Source organism: Pseudopipra pipra, chromosome 15 (assembly GCF_036250125.1).
Source record: "Pseudopipra pipra isolate bDixPip1 chromosome 15, bDixPip1.hap1, whole genome shotgun sequence".
Lineage (NCBI taxonomy): Eukaryota > Metazoa > Chordata > Aves > Passeriformes > Pipridae > Pseudopipra > Pseudopipra pipra.
In genome coordinates this window covers 14,421,859-14,442,917 of record NC_087563.1, presented here as the reverse complement: position 1 = coordinate 14,442,917, position 21,059 = coordinate 14,421,859, and the positions used below count along the sequence as shown (strand labels likewise).

At 42.4% G+C, this 21,059-nt stretch overlaps 1 protein-coding gene across 3 annotated transcripts; it reads left to right on the top strand.

Moving 5' to 3' along the window:
* Window positions 1-2,073: 2,073 nt before the first annotated feature.
* Window positions 2,074-19,445, top strand: CANX (calnexin). Of its 3 annotated transcripts, none has more exons than XM_064672089.1 (15): window positions 2,074-2,182; window positions 9,886-10,074; window positions 10,535-10,608; window positions 11,135-11,193; window positions 11,416-11,557; window positions 12,857-12,938; window positions 14,346-14,538; window positions 15,388-15,577; window positions 16,317-16,430; window positions 16,920-17,076; window positions 17,386-17,601; window positions 18,012-18,131; window positions 18,235-18,373; window positions 18,511-18,602; window positions 19,196-19,445. In XM_064672089.1, the coding sequence occupies exons 2-15, from the start codon at window positions 9,889-9,891 to the stop codon at window positions 19,247-19,249; spliced, it is 1,818 nt and encodes a 605-aa protein (XP_064528159.1). In that variant the 5' UTR covers window positions 2,074-2,182; window positions 9,886-9,888; the 3' UTR covers window positions 19,250-19,445. The 3 variants fall into 3 exon arrangements, with proteins under 3 accessions (XP_064528159.1, XP_064528158.1, XP_064528157.1); XM_064672088.1 differs by having other exon boundaries at window positions 2,162-2,271; XM_064672087.1 differs by lacking the exon at window positions 2,074-2,182 and adding an exon at window positions 2,648-2,784.
* The last annotated feature ends 1,614 nt before the right edge of the window (window positions 19,446-21,059 follow it).

Sequence of the window (21,059 nt, the reverse complement as noted above, 5' to 3'; positions counted from 1 at the left end):
GCAGTAAAGCCTGAACACACCAAAGTGTTTTTGCTTGACAATGTCATGTTTGCCATGTGGTATCTGCCATGCTCTTTCTTTCATCATCCCTGCCCTGGCAGTCTAAAAATATCACCTTCTCAGCTGCCAAAGCAATCTCTGTGCGTGTTTTTTCTGTTTCCTTTATTCATCTTTTTTGTTTTTCTTCCAGATTATCTCTCTCTCTTGTGTTGGTTCTGTATTCCTTTTATCTAAGTTCAAACACCTTGAAAATCCCAGTGTAGGATATACTTTTAGCAGTTTCTTTTTTTTTTTTTTAAATTATGTTGCTCTGTTTCCTTGGATGACAAAGCAGCACAGGCAGGAGCCAGCTCCGGGACTGCCTGCCTGTGTCATGATTCAGCAGGTTGTAAAAGGAAGGAATGTCTTCTCTTTTGGGAAAGGGTGGGAGAGAAAAGGGAAGCATGCATGACAGACGTGTGTGTATATTTGACTTCCTGGTGCTTCTGTGATTGCAGCGGGAATATTACACTGTCCTGCAGTTGTGTTGGAGTTAATAAAGTGTTTCAAGAGAGGGGCTTGAAAGATATTTGGTGGAAAAATGGGTTTAGCCTAGATTAAGGAGGCAGCTTGCTAAAATATATTGCTTTGTTACTCTCAAAAGTATTCCTCTGTGGTGTTTTTAGGTTCTTATTTAAAGTATTTGGTATCTCCTCTGCTGCTATTTGTGTGGCTGTTGCTATATTGCTACAGTCTGTGGCTATTTTCCTGCCTGTCTGTCTGCACCTTCTCTTTAGCCTCTGGGTGCAGCTCAACGGGGAGGTTTAGGAGCCAGCTTGGTGGCTTTCTGGAAAAATGTGTTTGATTCCAAACTTCAGTGCAAGCAGGGATTTGCTGATTTCATTTATGCTGAGCCTTATTTCTGAACACCGGGGCCCTGCTTGCATTGTCCTAACGCGGTGGAATTTTCTCTGTGGGGAGACTTATGCTGCTGACTCATTGCATCGACTCAAAACAGATTTATGTTTACAAAGGGGAAAAACACCACCCTTTTCTTCCTTACTTTTTCCTGCCCTTCCTAGCCATATTGGATTTGGTATTCCTACAGAATACCTATCTGCTGAAACATGCTGCAGCCCGCAGCCCACACGGGCGTTTGCTTTGGACTGGGTGGTTCATGCACAGTTTTCCATTGAACTGTTCTCAGCTGGAGCAGCTCAGAGACAAGTTTAAAGATGTGTTACTGACAGGGTACCAGGAGCCTGTTTTCCTCACCGTGGGTCCACATTCCCTGCCCTCCCACATGGCTGCACGTGTGGTGGGACACAGGGATACCTCAACTTTAACCTCGTGACAGTGGTTTGATCCCATCAAACCCAGCACCTCCTTTGGCCTCTCCATCCCACTTGGCACAGCAGGGGCAGTTATTCCTGCATTCCTCTGTGTTTCTGTACTGGTTCGTTACACAAATATTGAGCGTTTAACAGTATTTCACCTCTCAGAAATATATATTTTGGAAATACAGCCCTGCTTAAAGCTTCTGGTCTGCTGACCCATTGGAGCACGTGTTCACCATTTTATTGAACTCTCAGCTTGTAATTGAGCGAAAAAAAGACTGGGCACACCGAATTTTCTGAATAGGCAGGAAAACCCAAACCCCTTTTTTTAAAGAGCTAAAGAACGAGAAGACATAAAGACAGCTTTGCAGTTTAACAGGAGGGTGTCGTGTGAGGCGGGTGAGGGCCGTGACGGCGGTGGGCGGGGCGTGAGGCGGTGCTGGCCCCGCCCCCGACCTCCCCTTACCGCCCCCTACCGCCCTCAACGTGCCGTCCGCCACCGCAGCGCCTCTGGACCCAGACTCGTTGAGACCCCGCCCACCTCTAACGGCCTCCCAGCAGCCACCCAATCGCGCGGCACTTCCTGCACCGTCGCCAGCCAATAGCAGCGCTCCACGAAGGGCAGCGCCGTTGGGGGCGTGTTTTGGGGCGGGCCGGCCGCTGAGCGGCGTTGTCGACGGCCAATCAAAGTGCGGGACCCGCGGCCAGGGGGGCGGGCGCGCGCGCCGTCCGCCAATGGGAGGGGCGGACCGCGGTGGGGCGGGGGCGGGGTCGACGCGCGGCAGAGAGGCGGGCGGCGGGCGCGCGGGCACGTGACGGAGGCGAGGGGAGCCCGGGGGCGGTGGCGGAGGCCGGGGTGGCGAGGGGTGAGTGTGTCCGTCCGTCCTCTCCCTCCGCAGCCACCGCGGCTCCGGGACATCGGGGCGGGGGAGCGGCGAACGGGCTCGCCCGCGGGGTGAGGGCGGCGGGGCAGCCAGGCCTGTCGGGGGGCGTGCGGCGGAGCGCGGCTGGGCCCCAGGGGGGGCGGCGGGCGGCCTGTGCGGGGTCGGTGGAAACCTCCGGGGGTCGGGGCGAGGCTCCTGCGGGCGGGGGCGGGCGCGGGGCTGCAGCGGGTCCCGCTCGGCATCCGCAGGGCTCGGGGCGGCCCGGGGGGAGCGGCGGCTCTTCTGGTAAGTTCTGTGAGCGCCGGGCCGGGCAGCGGTTGGAGCCCGGGGTGCTGGGGCGGGAGCGGCCTGGGGCCGAGGGTGGGAGGTGGATGTGGGCTGGATGTGGTCTGGGTTGGGTCTGGCTGCGTATTCTAATGTCAAAAATAGCCGTGAGCCGCCCGAACGTGCTCCCTGTGAAGCCCCGCAGAGAGAGGAGAGGAGGTGGGTGCGGAGCGTGTCGTGGGGCCTGGCTCGGGCTGAGCGAGGGGAAGGAGAAGCCTCTGGAAAGGGTGAGCTCGGGACGCAGAGCTGGAGGCCAACAGGTGAGGTGCAGACAAGGAAGGTTTGAGAATCTGAGGGACTTATAATGTGCAGTTTAATTTTTGCCACCCAAATATTGTTTGTGTGGAGTGTCTTCAAAATAGTGTGTAAATGACACCTCAGTTCTCATTTCTGGCTGAAGACTGTGTTGTGTGCTTTTAAAACAAAACCCCCCCAGACCTTTGAATTAAAGCATGTACAGCCCACTGCTTTCTTGCCTGTTCTGATTCTAGAGAGTGAACTTTCACATGCAGATTTGTGGTTAAGAACTTTCTAGGCTGCAGAAAGAGAAATGCTGCAGGTGATTTGGTTGTGAGGGGAAACAGACATGTATTAATGGTAATAGTAATATTAAAGATCCAGACTTTAATATGATGAGTGTTAACATAATTAATGCTACAGCGTTTCTGCAGAGCATTGTGGAAAAGTCTTTCTGAAACTTATGTAGAGTATGTTAGATGTACAAAAACTGGTCTCTAGGCATGTAATGCATTTCTAAATGCAGTGTGTTTACTTAACGTTGTCAAGCAAGCGTAGTTAGCACACAGGTTTTATGGAACAAAATTACCCATTGTGGTTTTGGTTGTTGCTAAAATACTGCAAGGAGATAGCGGAACTATAATAATGTATGAGGTAATGCAGATAAAATACTGGTTAAATATAGGTTGAAATGTGTTACTCTAGTTTCATGCTGATGCACTTGACTTAAAAGACCACCTTACTGTGGATTTGGCCATATTAGATGGGTTTGTCCAAAACACTTAATAAAACTAGGAAAAGCTTTGAATAAAACTTCGTGTTTGTATTAAGTCTTAGTATTTCTAGTTTTAAAAAAATAACATTTTGAAGAAGATATTTGTGCAATTCACAGGCAACTTCACAAGCTGTTTGTAAGGTGTAACCTGTTTCTTGGGATCAAATACCCTCCTAGGAAAGGAATCTAATTCGAAATAGTAAAGTTTCCAACTTCCATCAGATTACTCTGGCATTTGGTGTGCTGCAGCACTTCCCCCTCAGTAAATGAATAAATCCTTTACTGAGAATTCGCTGTGATTTGTACTTAGCCCTGCCCTTCACTTCCTTTTCTGGCCTTTCAATTTCTGCCTCTGGTAGTAATCATGGTGGCAGCCTGTTCTTGCTGGAATCAATTCTGTAGCAGGGCAAACTTGAATTGATTTCTAGGCTTGATGGTCTGAAAGATCTTGGGGTGCCTCCAGATCTTCCCCCACCTAATACAATTTTCCTAGCAGCCCATCTGTTTTATGGTCAAAAAGCCTCACGGCTGTGTCTTCACCCTCCAAGGACTTCCAGTTCTGCTGGAAGGATATCTCTGCTGACAAACAGTATCTGCTGTTTGCTCCTGTACTGTGCCCGCACTGTTGTACATTATTTTTAGAAACTGGCATATTTGAAATGCCTATTAAAAGCAAGCCTTGTTGTTGTCCCTTTTCACACCTAATCCCTTGCCTGGTTTGTGCTCCTTACAACCCAAACAAGAGGCAGCTTTTTCTGTGGGGCTCTCCAAGAGAGGTTTGGCTAATCCTTTCCAGAAGCCCTTTTTTCCTCATGTAGCAGTGTATCCAAGCCACCCTCTCCTTAAGAAAAAAAAAGTGGGGGAAGGGGAGCAAACCACTCCTACAGAGAGCTCTTGCCTCTAGGCCCTTGTAAGCAAGGTGGTTTTGCTTTAGTCTTGTCTGCTGTTCATTGAGTTACGATGCTAAAGGCAGAATCTTCACAATGCTGGAAATTGTCTGGCTGCAGAACTGAATATATAAGGGGGAAAAGTATTGTCTGCGTCATACGAATTGCTGCATATATATGAACCTAATTTTGTTATACCCCCCCTTAGAGGGGTGGTAGGTGCAATACTGGGAGTTAATACAGTGTTTGACCTCACAGTTGTTCAGCTTTGCTGTGTGTCCATCCCCCAAGTCTGCCCAAAGACAGGTCAGGCAGGTGCAGGTGACAGGCCTGTGCTTGAAACTGTGGCATTAAGCTGACTCTGCTGCCAACAGCTTTGTTTCCTTTATCCTTGGCTGCTTTATCTCATGCTCCTTCCACTTGTACTGCTACAGCTCTTTGCTTTTGCTGGGTTGGCCTGGGGTATTGATACAGGGTTAAAATAACAGGGCAGAAGGACTTCGAGCCATCTTAAACCAGCTGCTGGTTCATCATGAGACTGTGTAAACAGTTACCCTGGCACCGCAGAGGAGGCAGGATGTGGAAGGCAGAGAGATTGTGAGCTGTACAAGAGATTTCCTCTGCTCTTCAGTAGTTCTGACTTTAAGAAACTAGTGCACTACCAAGTAGGGTAACCAAGCCTTTACTCAGAAACCACAGAAAACTCATTTGAGAGGGAAAAAGGGTATCTGTGTCTCAGGCTTTCTGTTCTTGTCTCTTTGCATTTTTTTTTGTGTGTTGTGATGAAATTTCTTCACTTTTGTGTCTTTAAATTTTTCTTCCCTAATTCTTGCCTTGTATGAGAATGCATTGTGCTTGTTTTTACCAGTGTGCTTCTGCTGTAAATACCACACTGAAATCCAGTGTTTGGAACACAGGACTTTGCTAGCAGAATTTGCTCTTCCCATGCTTAAGTCACTCAGCTGAGACTTCAGATGCTGCTGAAATAGAAACCACTGATGCTCATCCAGTTAAATTGCAGAGGTGTAGTTCATAGTAGGTGACTTATTTTTAGTAAGACCCATTTAATGTGACTGTTAATTCTTTTAAAAAGTAAGTAAGTAGTAAACTACATAGCCAGTAGCCATTCAAATGTAGTTATATATTCTGAAATACGCTGTGTTAAGAACTGGCTTGATGAACCACTGAAATAGATTAGTAACCAAGGAGATGATTAAACTGGTTTTTCAGGCTCTGTTTGACCTGACAGGGAAGTTACTAAATAGTATGTTCTGGAAGTATGATAGCAGAGGACTTGAACATCTTTTTTGTGAGCCCTTTCACTCTCTGTCCATAGGACATGTATATGTTAGAGAGAATGGTGACAACTGTTTGCTGTAATGAGCCAAGTGTTTCCAGTGTCATGCCAATAACTGAGAAGAACTTTTCCCTTTATGCCCAGAGAAAGGGCAATTCTAAATAAAAATTAGTCTCTGAAACTGCATGACTTTCTTGAAAGCCTTGAACTCCAACGGTAGCAATCCCTTAGCCATGTGTTGAGAGTGCCACTTTTGGGGCAAGAAGCTGATTCTCTCTCTGAATCTCCAATTCGGTTTCATTTTTGACTTTGGAAAGTCTGTAGTGCAGCTCTTCCAAGTGTCTCTTTTCAGTGCTCTGCTATAGGTCCTGTAAATTCCAGGGGAAAATACCTCAGCCTTTTGACAGTCAGGTGAACAGCTTAACTATCAACTCTTAGGTTTTCTGGTTTAGAAGCTGGCTGTGGGTGGGCACAGAGGGAAGACAAGTGATCTGTAGCCCTGGCAGTCTTGAACTCTCTTCCTGATTTGTACTTTGGGATTACCCTGCGGTAGTTTTCCCTTCGGTCTCAGTGGTGTGCCAGTGTCTGTAAGTGTCTGAAGACCGGATTTAAAAAAAAGGAGATGGAGTTTTAGTCATCTCTGGCTTGAAACGTTGTTATGGTGAAAGGGAGGGTTGCACTGAAGTAGAATGGAGACGTCAGAAGCTCTCACCTATTATGAAAGTGTTCCTTTGTTAATGGCTCTCGGCAATTGCATGATCAGAAATACACCAACCTTCAGAAATACTGCACAGTTAAAGCTGAAGAAGGGGAGTGCAGGCAGACTAAAAAGATGGCTAACAATGGTACTTGCTTAGAAATTGGACACTTCTTCAAGGGAGAAGTCTGATCATAATAGAGTAGGTGGCTGGGTGTCTGAAGGTTCAGACTACATTTTAGGTGACTAATTGAACACCTGTAGTTGCCAGCAACTTAAAGCTCCACTAAAATTTGATTTATGCCTGTTTTGTATAAAACCTGAATTTCTTCTCTCTCCCACTCCCCTCCTCTTCTATTTAGGAATAACCTAATTTACTAAGGCATAATTGTGTTTATGTTGTGTCCCTAAGGGTTTTGTGAAGTGAATTTGAAATTTCCTCCTGTAGCAGTACATCCATTATGGATAGAAGTAGCTTTTTAAATATCGAAAATGTGTGCTTCTCTTAGATTGCTCTTCTGAGAACATGGTGTCTTTTATTTCTTTATAATTCAGTCAGTTTGTGTATTGTTACAGGTTAAACAGAATAAAGAGCTTGGCATGGTAACAGGCAGTTGCAGAAGAAGCTACCAGCCTGTACTCAAGGTGTATGAATGGTAGCTTATGTCGAATTTGGGACTGATTTAATGTGTAGGAAATGTCCTAAGCATCTTTCTGTAGGAATATAAATCTGTGACTACTGCTTGCCAATGATTATAAAGAGGTAAGGACATGGAACTGGATTAGCTTCTCTTTAGGCTTTTTTAGCTTTATTTTTTGGGGGGGGGTGAGAAAGAATTAAGCTTGCTTGGAAACTTGATCAGACAGTACTTCTCCCTTGAAGTGAGGGTCGGTGAGGCCTCAAATTTGGACAGAACATTAATTGATAAATGTAGACTTGCAGGGTAGATACTGTGGCTTTATCAGGGGTACAGATGTGCAGTGCCAAAGCTTCTGCCTCTGCTGTGTGGTCACTGGCAGAATTGTCTGGTTCCACTAGAATGCTTTGACAGAAGAATTTCTGGAGCAGCCTTGCAATATGAGGCCATGCAGCTTTGCCACTTGGGTGCAATCGTTTGTCAGCAGCAAATGGACTTTGGTAAATATTTACAAAGGGTTGTAGTTGGGGGGGATTGTGAGGTAGGTAATTATTAAATATGGAGTCAGTACTGGCAGGAAAGTTGTGGGTGATGATTTAATTCTTTCACCAAAACTTTATTGCTGGTTGGCTGGTGGTGAGATTGCTTAAGGGATTACTTGCATGCTAAACCATTAATACCCTTTGCACAAGGTTGGGAGGAGGGGTGCAGAAACTCCTCTCTTTTAGAAGGAGAGGAGAGAATTGGCTCACTTTTAAGTGTAACTTCCTCGTATCACTTTTCAAATCATAAAGTGCTCATTCTGTCTGCATAATATAATTTGAAAGAAGTTATAAAACTTGGGGTATAATCTTCTTGAATTTGGCTCCATTCCAAAAACACTTGGTGATGCCCTATTGGTAAGGTAAGACAAAGTAGAACCCTTTCCTTGGAAAGGTGTCCTTCCTTGTGCCATCTCATCTGTTCTTGCTTCAGTCACGCAGGGCACACCCAGAACTCTAAAGATCACTTTCTCAGATGAAATTTCAGGCTCATGTTTTCTGTATTGGTTTTGTGCTGGTGGGCATAAGTTTATTCAGAGAACATCTTATCTGTGCAAGAAGAACTTGAACCTTTGAAGGTACCAATGGTTTCTTGACTGTTTTCATGCTTTGGTTTTGTGTTGTGATTTCCACACTAGTAACAAGAGCTACAAACTGCTAAGGGGTCTGAAACTGTGTTCAGTTTTGGTTGTACACTGCACTAAAAAAAACAAGTCTTGCTGTATATAACAACCCTTGAAAGTTTTTGTCAGCTACTCCTTCTGGAACGATTGTCCTTTTGTCTCAGAGGTGTTTGGGTGCAGTTGCCTGAGCTGAGGGGGAGGTCTGTGCACATGCATTTAGACAATAATCCTCAAGGCCATCGCTATTGTTGGAAAACTGGCTGCAATTGTGTGTTGCTGTAGTGACAAACTGGACATGACCTCAGCACAAGTCTTTAAAATACAGTTTCTGTTGTACTTATGAAACATCCCCTCTGTCATTAGAAGTTAAAGAATAGTCTGAGAATGGTAGATGTGGTATGCAGTGTAATTTTGGAGTATCGGGTAGTGCTGATAAGCCTTTAAGTCTGTAGATTCTTTTAGTTGCCTAAATATGCTTCAAAAAGTTGAAAGTTTGTTTTCGAGCAGGATCTTAGGCCCCTACAGGCACTGTTAACTCTGCTTGAGTTATGTTTGTAAATCTGCAGGGCTACAGCCTGAGGCAGGAGTGTAAGGGAAGGAGGGGATGTTTGGTTTTATACTTGCTTTCAAAAAGAATTAGTGTCAGTTACAACTTTGATTTTGGAAGAAAAATTTGGAATAAGGCATAAAGGAGAAAAGGTGAGGTTGTAGTTTCTTTGGTCAAATAAAACTGAGCAGTGCTCTAGAAGTGTTGCCTTCTGTATCAACCTAAAGGTACAGTAATCTTATATTTTTTCTAGAGAGAAAGTCAAATGGAAACCTATTTTACTTACAAGGTATTTTTAGCTATGGCTTGCCAACATCTACCATGTTTTAGGTGTGACAAATGTTTTAGGAGCACCTTATGAATTAATTTAAGTGTCATATTTCAATTCTGTTAAGCCTCGGTTAAGAGCTATTCTTTGGTCATCTTGTTAAATTAGAGATTGAAAGAAGGGAATTGAATCAACCGTCTGTTTCTCCTGGGTCTGCCTCAGTAGCCTCAACTGCTTATAGACATCTGCCAGTAGTATCTGTGACTGTTGGCAATAATTCCAGAATAAAGCATGGGGAAGGGGGTTGGTGATTGAAAACACCAGAGTTCACCAATTGAAAGGACAAAAATATATATTGAACAGGAGATGAGGATTGATTACTCCATGGGTTACTCTCTGCTTGGAAGAACTAGAAAATTGAATTTCAATTTCTGAACTGAATGAAAGCTTCAGTTTCTGCATGCTGCATTTGAAGTCCTTTAAATAGGTTTTCTCCTTAGGCTTTTGGAGCCACATAAGTTGTGGTGGTGTGTACATGTCTGCTGTCCTGCTTGTGACAGCGTAAGAGCAAAATGATGACAGTTCTGCAGCATGGTTCTCCACTCAGTTAACATCTGTTTTGTATTAAATACTTAGCTTTATGTTGTATTCCTCTCCAGCTTTTAGAGCTGTCTCAGCCAGCCAGATGCAGTAAAGAACAGGGCTGAAAAGGTAAGTTTGTGCTTTTCTTCCCATGGCACGACAAGGCACTTCACCTGTTGCCTTGGATGCTTGGGTTTGTACTGAGAAGCAACACGTCGTTCTGTGTGCAGTGCTGGCTTGACCTCTCTGCTTTCTCTTCTTTATCCAGACCATGGAGCTGAAATGGCTACTGTATGTGACCCTGCTAGCTCTTGGGGTCCTTGCTGCCCAGGCACATGATATGGATGAAGACAACGATGCTGATGATGTAGTTGATATCGAGGATGACTTGGACGATGGCATTGAGGAGGTAGAAGAGTCAAAATCTGAAACAAGCAGTCCTCCTCCAGCTCCAAAGGTTTGGCATGAAACTTTTTAAAAGTTAAATTACTGCTTGCGTTGAGGTTAATGTGGGTCTGATCAGAGTCGTCTTTACTTTGCTAACCTTTAATATGTTGTGATGTTATTAAAGATGTTATCTGGGAGTAGGGCTTGGATTTAAGATTGGGTGCTTTGTTTCTATTCTCATGTCCCTCAGATTCTTCCAGGAGACTTAGATCTAACCTTGGAATGTGTGATGTGATTATCAGGAGTTAACACTAATATTCCCAGCTAGGTATATACTTGATTTTTAATTGAAGGCAAGAGCACTACAGCTTGGCACAAGCAGCAATATTTATGTAACTTCTGTATTTATGTTGCAAGGGCATCCAGGAGAGCTGTACTTGAGTGTAGAGGAGGAATGTGAGCTTTATGTGCCTGTATTTCTGAAGGGAATTTATCTTGAAAGGTGCATAAGTGCCCCTCTTTTCTAATAGGTTACCTACAGGCCCCCAGTCCCAACTGGTGAAGTGTATTTTGCGGAGTCGTTTGATAAAGGAACTCTGGATGGGTGAGTATAATCTGAAGGATGATTCAGTACAGCAAACAATTTAAAGTCTTGGTGAAAGGCAATGAAACCCTCTCTGTAGAGGTGGTGTTATTCAAAACTGAATCAAAGGGCCCTGGTTGGTGAGGATTTACAGCAGTGCCTTCTTGAGGATGGCTGTTAAAGTGCTGAACTAAACCAGTATTTCCTTAAGCTCTAATAACAAGGGGCAGGTGAGGCATACAAGTGTAATGGTTTAATCCTCATCTGACTTTTACTTTCCTCAGGTAAATGTGTGGATGGTGAGGTACTGTTTTTACTTTTTTGAACAAGAGTGGGATGCTCTCTCAGGAGGCCATGATCCTGCTTTGGGGGAGGGACGTGGCAAATGCAGAAAAGTTTGCAGGCTTGGGAGTAGAGCTCCGTGGGAGATCAAGACACTGGGGTGTAGTCATAGGACAGCAAGGGATGTCTTATCTTAAGGGCAGGATTTTTAGTGTGTGTAAGGGAGAAAGGATGGGTTTTCAACCACTGGATGTCTGTCTTCTAGATGGATCCTTTCCAGAGCCAAGAAAGATGATACGGATGATGAGATTGCAAAATATGATGGTGAGTTAAATCCAGATTTTGGATGATAAATGTTTCCGAAGTCGTTTGTCATATCTGAAGAAGAGGTGCAAGGCTTTCTTTTCTGTTTCCCAACTAAAATATTCATTGGAGAAAATGGAAGGAGTATTTATATACCTGGCTAACAATATGAAGTTCTAATTTAAACAAATGATCCACTTGGGGATTTTAGAAACCGGTAACATTGGGTTAATTTCTCCCCAGGTAAATGGGAAGTCCAAGACATGAAGGACACTAAGCTTCCAGGAGACAAAGGGCTTGTACTGGTAACCCGAGCCAAGCATCACGCGATTTCATCCAAACTTTCAAAGCCATTTGTGTTTGATACCAAACCCCTTATTATACAGTAAGTAAAGGATAACTTGGTGTTCTCTTGTTTCCAGAATGACAGGACAGCAGGCTAAGGTTAATTCCATAAATGAGCTGTTGTTGATTGTGGGTCTACATGACACAGGATGCTGTAACCTATTATAATATTTAAATAAGAGGAGAATAGTAACCCAGATTCCCAAAGCGGAAAGTTGGGAACAGCATGGTTCTTTCTGAACATGAAAAAGGAAGAAATCTGTGTACTCTAGACTTGGTAACCTGTCTTATGGCTTCAGTTCACTTGGTTTAATTGTAGTAACAAGGTCAGGCAACTGACTTTTGTACTGCTAATAGTGGAAGTCCTTGTCCTTTTGAACGAAAGCTGGTCTGTATGTAGGTCAGTGCACTTTATTATGCAGTAAACTGCCCCCTGTTTCTGAGGTGGAGTGGACATAGGGGTAAAGATGCACTTGTTTCTTCCTTCCTCTGTCTTCATTCATTTGCTGGAAAATGAACAGCTTATGTAGCTCTGTTAGGCCACAACCCATGTAGAAGAATCTACTTGGATGTGTGTTAGACCAGCAAGTCAGGGAAAAAATAATTCAGTGAGAACAGTTGAATTATGGATTATTATCGACTTTATCAGTTTTAAACAAAGAGTAAACTAATTCATATTTGCACAAGATAATGAGTTGGTCACTTTGCTTTGCATGACTGTTTAGTTTTGCCTCAAAATACAAGGATAAAAATAAATCCCAGTGGTCATCCATTCCAGCTGCTGGCATTGAGAGAGGGTCAAGCATACGTAGCCTATTCCTGACAGAGATGTTTCGCCTTTTTTCAGGCTCCTTGGCATCCCTAAATGTTCTGATGTATGCTTATAACCCTAAAGGGGCTTCTCCTAGGACCTAGTTGTTTTTCCTTTGGTAGTCTTGCAGATTGAGTTGTCTGTCTACCATGGTAGTTGTGGGCAAAATAATTGTCTCACCTCAATCTCTGTTGCAGTGTCTTATATATTGGAAAGCTTTTTCTTCCTTCTTTCTACTTATAGATCATAATCTTCTGGACCAGCACTCAATTTCTTTAATCTTTTCTGTCAGGTTAAGTCTTCTAAATCTTCAGTTTTTACTTTTTCTGAGGCCCTTATGAATATTTTCTCAGTCCTTAGAGTGTAGTGTGTATTTTTAATATTCACTGGGCAAGTGATTTAAAACAAACAAAACCAGAGCAGCCTTGCTCTTAATTTGTACCTAAAAATTGTAATTGTGTATTACAAAAGTAATTTTTCCTCCTGTATAACATGTTCTCTCCCCTTTCTATCCAAAACTAAAATTAGGTATGAGGTAAACTTCCAAAATGGAATAGAATGTGGTGGGGCCTATGTGAAATTGCTTTCAAAAACCCCGGAGCTGAACCTGGTGAGTAATGTTACTACTTTGAGTATTAGCTGTGAAAGAAACGTTTTTCATTTTGCTTCTTCCTGAAGAAACCTCTTCAGTGAAGGCAGTGGGGCCTGATTGCCAAAGTACTTTGCACTGAGCGTTTTCCCGGTGTTTCCAGTTGGAGAGGATAAATACTGAAATGTAATGGCCCCTTGAGTGGAAACTCTGGAGTTCCCTGGTAGCTGAGTAGTTGCAGACCTTTGCCAAACTCTGCAGCACTTCAGATTTCCCTGGGCTGTAGGATCAAGGAAAAAGTGCTTAGGAGAGTAGCCCGTGTATGAGGAGAAATCTCTTCAGGAAGCTCAGCACAGAAGGAAGATTCCATGTTTCATCTTCTAAAACAGACTAATGCAGATAACTAGAACTATACCTTGCATTTTTGCCTTGTCTTTGACATGTGAACCCATGTGAGTTACTGTGTCTTGAGAAGTTGGACTGGATACAATCTCACATGTTCAGCTGCACACATGACCTATATAGAACTATTTGTTTCATAAATGACCCTTGAATGCATTGTCTTAAAATTGTGGTTGATGGAAGAGACTGTGATACAACCCTAAGGCTTAAGAATTGTTTTCTGTCCTCTCAATCATACACTTCCCTTGAAGTGCCTCTTCAGACAAAGCTGAACTGCTGGGTCACCTTGCAGAGGTTTTTGTAGCCTGTGGGTTTTCTTTTGTCTTCTTCCTAGACTTTATAGGATGTACCTTTTATGGCTTGTTACCCATCCTTCTTCTTTCCTTCTGCAGTCTCATTGGAGTTGTATTATTAATAGAGATTCCAAAGTATTAAAAAAAATCCAAACCAGCCACAAACACCCAGAAGATTTCTTGGCTGCCCAATCAGTTTTGTATGTGCATTGAATTTTAAAATAACATTAGCAAGAACAAAGACTTGCAGTCAGTGTTCAATGGTGAAATGATTATATCCAGTTAGATATCAGATTGAGACAGTACCTCAGCTCATAAATTCAACTTGGCCTCACTTTTAGTGCTGCTTATCACTTTGTGTGAAAGAAACTGGCTGGACTAGCTACTCATTCTTTATTGCCAGTAACTGATACTTCTATGTTGATAGCTCTTGAAATACTTTATTGTAATATAGAGATATACTTAAACATTGTGGTTGTCACTTACACTAATCTTTCTGATAACACTTATATAGCTGGTGTTTTCCATGTGAAAAGGGCAGACCAAAGATGCAAAATGAAGTAGCTGGGATAATTCTGGTGTTTTTTCTAGAGGCTTATGTGAGGAATGCAAGCTTTAGTGTGGGGCTTGATATGCAAGTTGCAGAATAACTTCTAACGAATTAGGAGTTCTTATGCCAGGCAATGACTTAAGTTGTATTTCAAAATGATGAAGTTTTGCATTGTTTTTAAAGGACCAGTTCCATGACAAAACTCCATATACAATAATGTTTGGCCCTGACAAATGTGGAGAGGACTATAAATTGCACTTCATCTTCCGGCACAAAAACCCAAAGACTGGCAAATATGAGGAGAAACATGCAAAGCGTCCAGATGCAGACCTGAAGAGTTACTTCACTGATAAGAAGACTCATCTTTATACTCTAGGTATGGTGACTGTTAAACGTGCATGTTAATAACTCCAACGTTTCCTGAATCAAAAGCTCATAAAGTAAGCCAGATAAACAACTGAGTGTTTGTGGCAGTGCACCATACAACTAAAAACCACTTGAGAGCTTCAAATGCAAAAACTGGGCATCTCTACAAAGGCTTATTTCATACTTACAGGAGGTCTGGTTTCATATAAGAAAGGTCATGAGACCATGAACTTAATACTTAAAGGAGAACTGAATTTCAGAGCAGTTATCTGAAATAATCATCAGCATTTATGAACTACCTGAATGCTGCCCTAGAGTAACTTGGGGTACAGTGTGCTTTAGATTTAGAGGCAGAGTGTTGTTCTTTTTGCTGCTTTTGTAGTACCAGACAAACTCAGGGGTTCCTGAAATAGTGTCTGCTATATTAGCTCTGACTAAAATCTTTCAGGGAGTACGTTAACTTTTCCTGCTGAATAAAGTAGTGAGATTAAAATCTTGTTAGTCAGTAGTAGAAAGTCTTAGTCTTGAGTAGAATGTGAATATATACATTGTTACTACTAAAGCAATACTTACTGTGCCAAAGTCAACTTGTGGTAACTGCTAAAACACAGTACAAACCTCTCTGTGCTTATAGCATGTCTAAAGTAGGACTCCTGCCATGAGTCTGCTTTCTCACAAGGTGAGATGTGGTACATCACCACTAGTTATACTTTGGCATAAGGAGAAAGGTCCTTAACAGTTCTTTAAAGCAGTTGTTGGGTGGGTGGTAGCTTGGATTGTACAGTGGGGATGAGTGATGCTTTATGACTCATACTTTGTATCATATATGGAATGACTACAACAACTTTTTTCCTTATAGTCTTGAATCCTGATAATAGTTTTGAGATACTGGTTGATCAAACGGTTGTCAACAGTGGAAATTTGCTAAATGATATGTCTCCTCCTGTGAATCCACCCCGAGAGATTGAGGACCCAAATGACCAGAAGCCTGAGGACTGGGATGAGAGACCAAAAATCCCAGACCCAGATGCTGTTAAACCAGATGACTGGTAAGCTGATAGAGGGGTGGAATTGAGGGAGTCCTTAGCCTGATAATTTGGTCCTGATCAAAGTTTCTCTCAGATGTCTTACGGAAGGTTTTGAGTCTTGTCCTTGTAATCAAAATACAGTCAGTTTAGGCATCTTAGCAGTGCTTTGGTAGACAAAGGCAGACAGGTTCCACATCCTCTGGGAGTTTCTATTTAGTGCTCTTGTTATTCTGTTGGCCACAGACAAAGATTTTACAGAAACACCTATGCTAGCTGTTGCTTTCATCCGTATGAGATCCAAAGATGAGCTGCAGAAGGTGTAACTGAAAGCTGTTTGTAGTTGTTTGTGTAATGCCTTAGTTTAAAAGTGACTGAAAAATCTGATTCCCTAAATCAGAAACTGATCCTGGCTTTCTGTCTTTGAGCCAGTGCTTTGTGAATGACAGATTCAGTTTCAAGTTCCAAGTGTGTGTTTGCAGTGACTGCCAAGATATGGGATTTGCTGTAATATGCTCTTTCTAGATTGGCTTTTAAAAAATTAGTATTACCTTGCAGTGGGCACTATGATGTGCCATGAGGCACATGTATAAGCAACAGATTGCAAGGCAATTCCTTTCTGAAATCATGGTGTTACCCTGACAGAAGTGAAGGTGGCTGGCTGTCTACCTCAGTGGGCTTGTTCAGAGTCTGTAGAATCATGCCTTGGGGTTAAGAGCTCTTATGTGCTGTGTGTGTTAATACATAATGTTCTGCTCTCCAGGGATGAGGATGCTCCTGCAAAGATCGCAGATGAGAACGCTGTGAAACCAGAGGGCTGGCTGGATGATGAGCCAGAATATGTAGCAGACCCTGATGCTGAGAAGCCTGAAGATTGGTAAGTTTACTGCCTATTGCAAGCGACAGCAAATATTTCATGGCTTTGGTACTGACTTTTACGAGTATAAGAATAGCTGGTTCATTGCCACTTGCTAATGAAGTTGCCAATTCAGGCTGTTTTGCTTCAAAAGAAGAAGGCAGAGTTGGTTTGAGGAGTTTTGTCCTGCATTCACCTCTGCATTTTTCAACTCTTCTGTGATTTGAAGTAGGATGAACAGGGCAGGGATGTCCATCTTGCAGTTGTACCTACTTAGAAGGGGCAGCGGGACAGTCTGTGCTCAGGGACTGGCTTTTGTTGAACCTCTGTGCTTCAGTTAGTCATTAAAATCCTTCTTCCTTATGCAGTATATTTATCTACAGACCTGTGCTATACAAAGTTTCGGTGTCTCCATTTTATGTTAGGAGTAGTAATTTTCCCAGGACTTGCCTAAGTTTTATGCTGTATGAAGGCAAGGGGTGGACTTCAAAACTGAATTTTCCTTTGCAGGGATGAAGATATGGATGGTGAATGGGAGGCACCTCAGATTGCAAATCCTAAATGTGAGGCAGCTCCTGGCTGTGGTACCTGGCAGCGCCCAATGATTGACAATCCAAACTACAAAGGCAAATGGAAGCCTCCTATGATTGATAACGTGAACTATCAGGTTGGTGTTTTCCTTGCATAAACTGGTGGCCAATGAAGCATTTCTCTGACAAAAAGCAGCATGATTTAGATTCAGCAGGTGTAATTAAGAATTCAAATGCTGTTATAATTGCACTGTGTTTCAAGTGGACAGATTCAAAATCCTTTCTTACCAGACTTCACTTCTTTATATGGGTTTCCAAAACCTGCTAAGTTGCACCCATAGACATTGTAATTAAGTGCAAAGGATTGTTTCAGTCAATTCAAAATGGGCTGAGAACTAAAAGTTGTTTTCTGTTAGGTGAGGCAGAATGTCTTTTGTCTTTCCTAGGGTATATGGAAACCTAGGAAGATCCCAAACCCAGATTTTTTTGAAGACTTGGAACCTTTCAAGATGACTCCCTTCACTGCTGTAGGACTTGAGTTATGGTCCATGACATCTGACATCTTTTTTGACAACTTTATCATCTGTACTGAAAGAGCTGTGGCTGATGATTGGGCCAATGATGGATGGGGACTGAAAAAGGCAGCTGATGGTGCCGCAGAGGTAAGAGATGAAAGTTTAGTTGTTCTGTTGAGTGGAACAGTAGAAGCATTGCTGCTGATCTCTCCCACAGCCTGTGTCAGTGTATACCTGTATGTGCCAAGGCTGAGGGTTATGCTAAACCAGATTGGAGCCTTAATTCCTAATTATAGTATGGTAATGGTTGCTATAAGTAACTGTGAGTACTCACTGCTCTCTTTTGAGTTTTTGCTCTGACAATTGGACTGTTTAGCCTGATTCTTAATTTGTAAACCATGAAAAAAGTACTTGTGCAGGTTAGCTTTAATTTTTTTTGAGGTATGAAATACAAAGTTTAAAGTTGCAAAAAGTGTATTTGAAAATTCTGTACCTTAAACTTAAGTGCTACAACTTGCTGTGTGGGATGAAATTTGACAGTTCTTTTTGTCTTACAGCCTGGTGTTGTGGGCCAGATGATGGCAGCTGCTGAAGAGCGTCCCTGGCTTTGGGTCGTCTACATCCTCACTGTGGCTTTGCCAGTGTTCCTTGTTGTCCTTTTCTGCTGTTCTGGGAAGGTAATGCATTTCCTCTGATAATTAGTGTCATGTTTAAAAAGAGGTTCAGTAAAATGTGCCTTAATGCCCCAAATAATTGCCTGGGTTTGACATTGTCTTTTAGAAACAGCCAAGTGCTGCAGAATACAAAAAGACTGATGCTCCTCAGCCTGATGTGATGGATGATGAGAAAGAGGAAGAAAAAGACAAAGGGGAAAAAGAAGAGGAAGAGGAGGAGGAGGAAGCAAATGAGGAAAAGCTGGGTAGGTAAACTAGATAATCTTGAACAATATTCTCCCTGACAGAATAAACCAGCAGGATTGGCAGACATGGAGTAAAGGCAATGGTGAACTGAAGATAGGTCAGAAATGAGAATAATTTTTTTTTTTATTTCCCTTAGAAGAAAAGCAGAAAGGTGATGCTGATCCAGGAAATGCTAGTCAAGAGGAGGAGGAAGAGGAGGAGGATGATGACCGGAAACGTGCATCAGAGGTTAGAGTGCTTGATCTTTGAGGGAAACTTGTGCAATTTTTTCCTTAGTTTATGTAGAACAGACCTTACTACAGTGTTAAGAGTTAACTTGGCTCATATGATGCTGCCTCCCACTACCAAACTTTGGGAAACTTATATGACCCTGCAGAACAGGAATTGCTGTGGCCAACTTGAGCAGAGCTGGGCACTTTGCTAAAGGCACTGTGTAGAGCCTGCCTTGACAGAGGAGTGGGACTGCATGAACTGCATCTTCTTGAGGCAAAAGGCTTATTCAGCTCTGTGTGCAGCCAGGATGTGACCTTTTAGTGCTCCCCACTGACATAATGGCTGACTTAAAAATGGGTGGAGTGTTGAAGTTAAAGGATTCTCCCATCAGCAGAAGCTGCTGAGTGCTCCCAGCAAACAGTGTACATCCACTGTGAAAACAAGGACTTGGCTGTTTGCCACAAAGTGGTTACAGCAGTAGGTCCTTTCAAAAAGTAAATCCTAATGTAGAAGTGAAAGTAGATTATTCTTTGTAGATCTTCACAAAATGGTTATTAAAGATAATCTTAGGTTTTATTTCAATATTTACACAAATTACTTTCTTGCAGGAGGAGGAAACTGTGAATAGATCACCCAGAAACAGAAAGCCAAGGAAAGATTGAAAAAAGTCATAAGAACTTGATCTGTGATTTTTTTTGTTTTGTTTTTTTTTTTCTTTTGTTTTGAAACATGGTTCTGGGAGAGGACCTTGGACACCTTACATTGAAACTTGGACAAACCTCAAGATTTCACCATCCACAGGTTCCAGTCACACTATCCAATGTAATGGAGTGTCTAGCAGTAAAATATTTGCAATCATCTGTTTTAAAGAGCATCATTCCTGTAGAAAGAATGCATTTAATATAATGGGCTGTGGATTTTGGAATGTAACATAACTAACCTTTTCATTTTTGGTTTTAAATATTCTTTTCTGTTTTTAAGTAGATTGGTAGAATTTTTCCAGTCTCAAACCTTGGCTTAATTTAATATATTAATTAGTGAAATATAACAATGAATCTTGAAAGTGCTAGGTGATAATGCAGTTTTATAACTAGGTTTTTTTACAAATATGTAAATTCCTAAATGCACCGATGTCTTTATATCCCTTAAAATTTGGTAATTGTTTAAAGAAAAGTTATCAATGTCTTTGACAACCCCTCTGCCCTCAAAAGAAAAAACTAGGGGGGATGTATGGGGAAACAAGTAGTGAAACTGTAATTAATGAACTTCATTCTTTTGGGGGGAGGGGAAAGAGGAAGAAGGGGTGGAAGGAGAGGGTTAGACAGTCTATAGCATATGATACTGTGCATGGCTAAAGCCCTGTTAAGTGTTGACAAACGATCTGGGATTTGGAGTGGGTCATGTTAATGTGGCATTTCATCCTGCAGACCTTGCAGATAACCGATTTTGTTTGTTCTTGAGCTCTTTTTGTGAAGCTGAGGGTTTGGGGGGAGGTGTGGTTAGGCTACTTCCCCCTTTCCCCTCTGCTCGGCCACCGATTCTTTCCTCTCTGCGTGAAGATACACCTCTTCCTGAGAGCAGCTCTGCCTCAGATGCTGAAGCACTTCATGTTCAGCTCATTGTCAAGCTCGATTTCATAGCTAGGCCTACTCCTTTCCAGGGTCCAAACACTGAATAAAACAGTGTCCCATATCCTCTCACTGTTGTCACTGTATGTCTACTGTAGAAATGGGGGAGGTAGGCAGGTACACAAGTTGAACTGAGTATTTGTTAAGGAAAAAGAAAAAGAAAAAAAAACACAACCAAGATGTCAGTATTGTAGGTGGGGAAGGAGCATGTGGAATATCTTAACTGGTATGTGAAACTGTTTAAGTCCTTTATCTGCTCTTCATGTAACAAGTGCATTCTAAATTATATTGTGAATGTTAGGGAGTTCCAATTCCAGCTGAATAAATTTTTTTAAAGCGTTGAGTCTACCACATTATACTGTTTCAAACACTTTTTTTTGTGGAATGCAGGTGAGCACTACAAGAGCATTACCTCTGAAGGTGAAATGGATGTAATTCATTACACTGTACCAAATATGTTGGCGTTTGGATGTCTATATAGATAAACTTTTGCCTTTGTTTAGAGTGAAATTAAATGTCCTAAAATTACTCTTCTTGCACTGAATTTAAACACTCCAGTGTTGTTTGGTCATAGGATAGGTATAGTGTAGGGAATAATTCCCAGGGGCTGGGGAGGGAAGAGTGTTCCAATTACCTTGCAAACAGTCTAACCAATTACTAAAAGACTCTTGTTTTTGGTTTGGGTTTTTTGTTTTGTTTTTTTTTTGTTTTTTTTTTTGTAAAACACTTCTTGCTACCTGTCCTTATGTTGTATCCCTTGGTTGTTGTGTTTGAAATACTAGTGATCACAAATGCATAGCAGGATTTCTTGATCTTTCTGCAGTGTGCAAATAAACTATTGTAA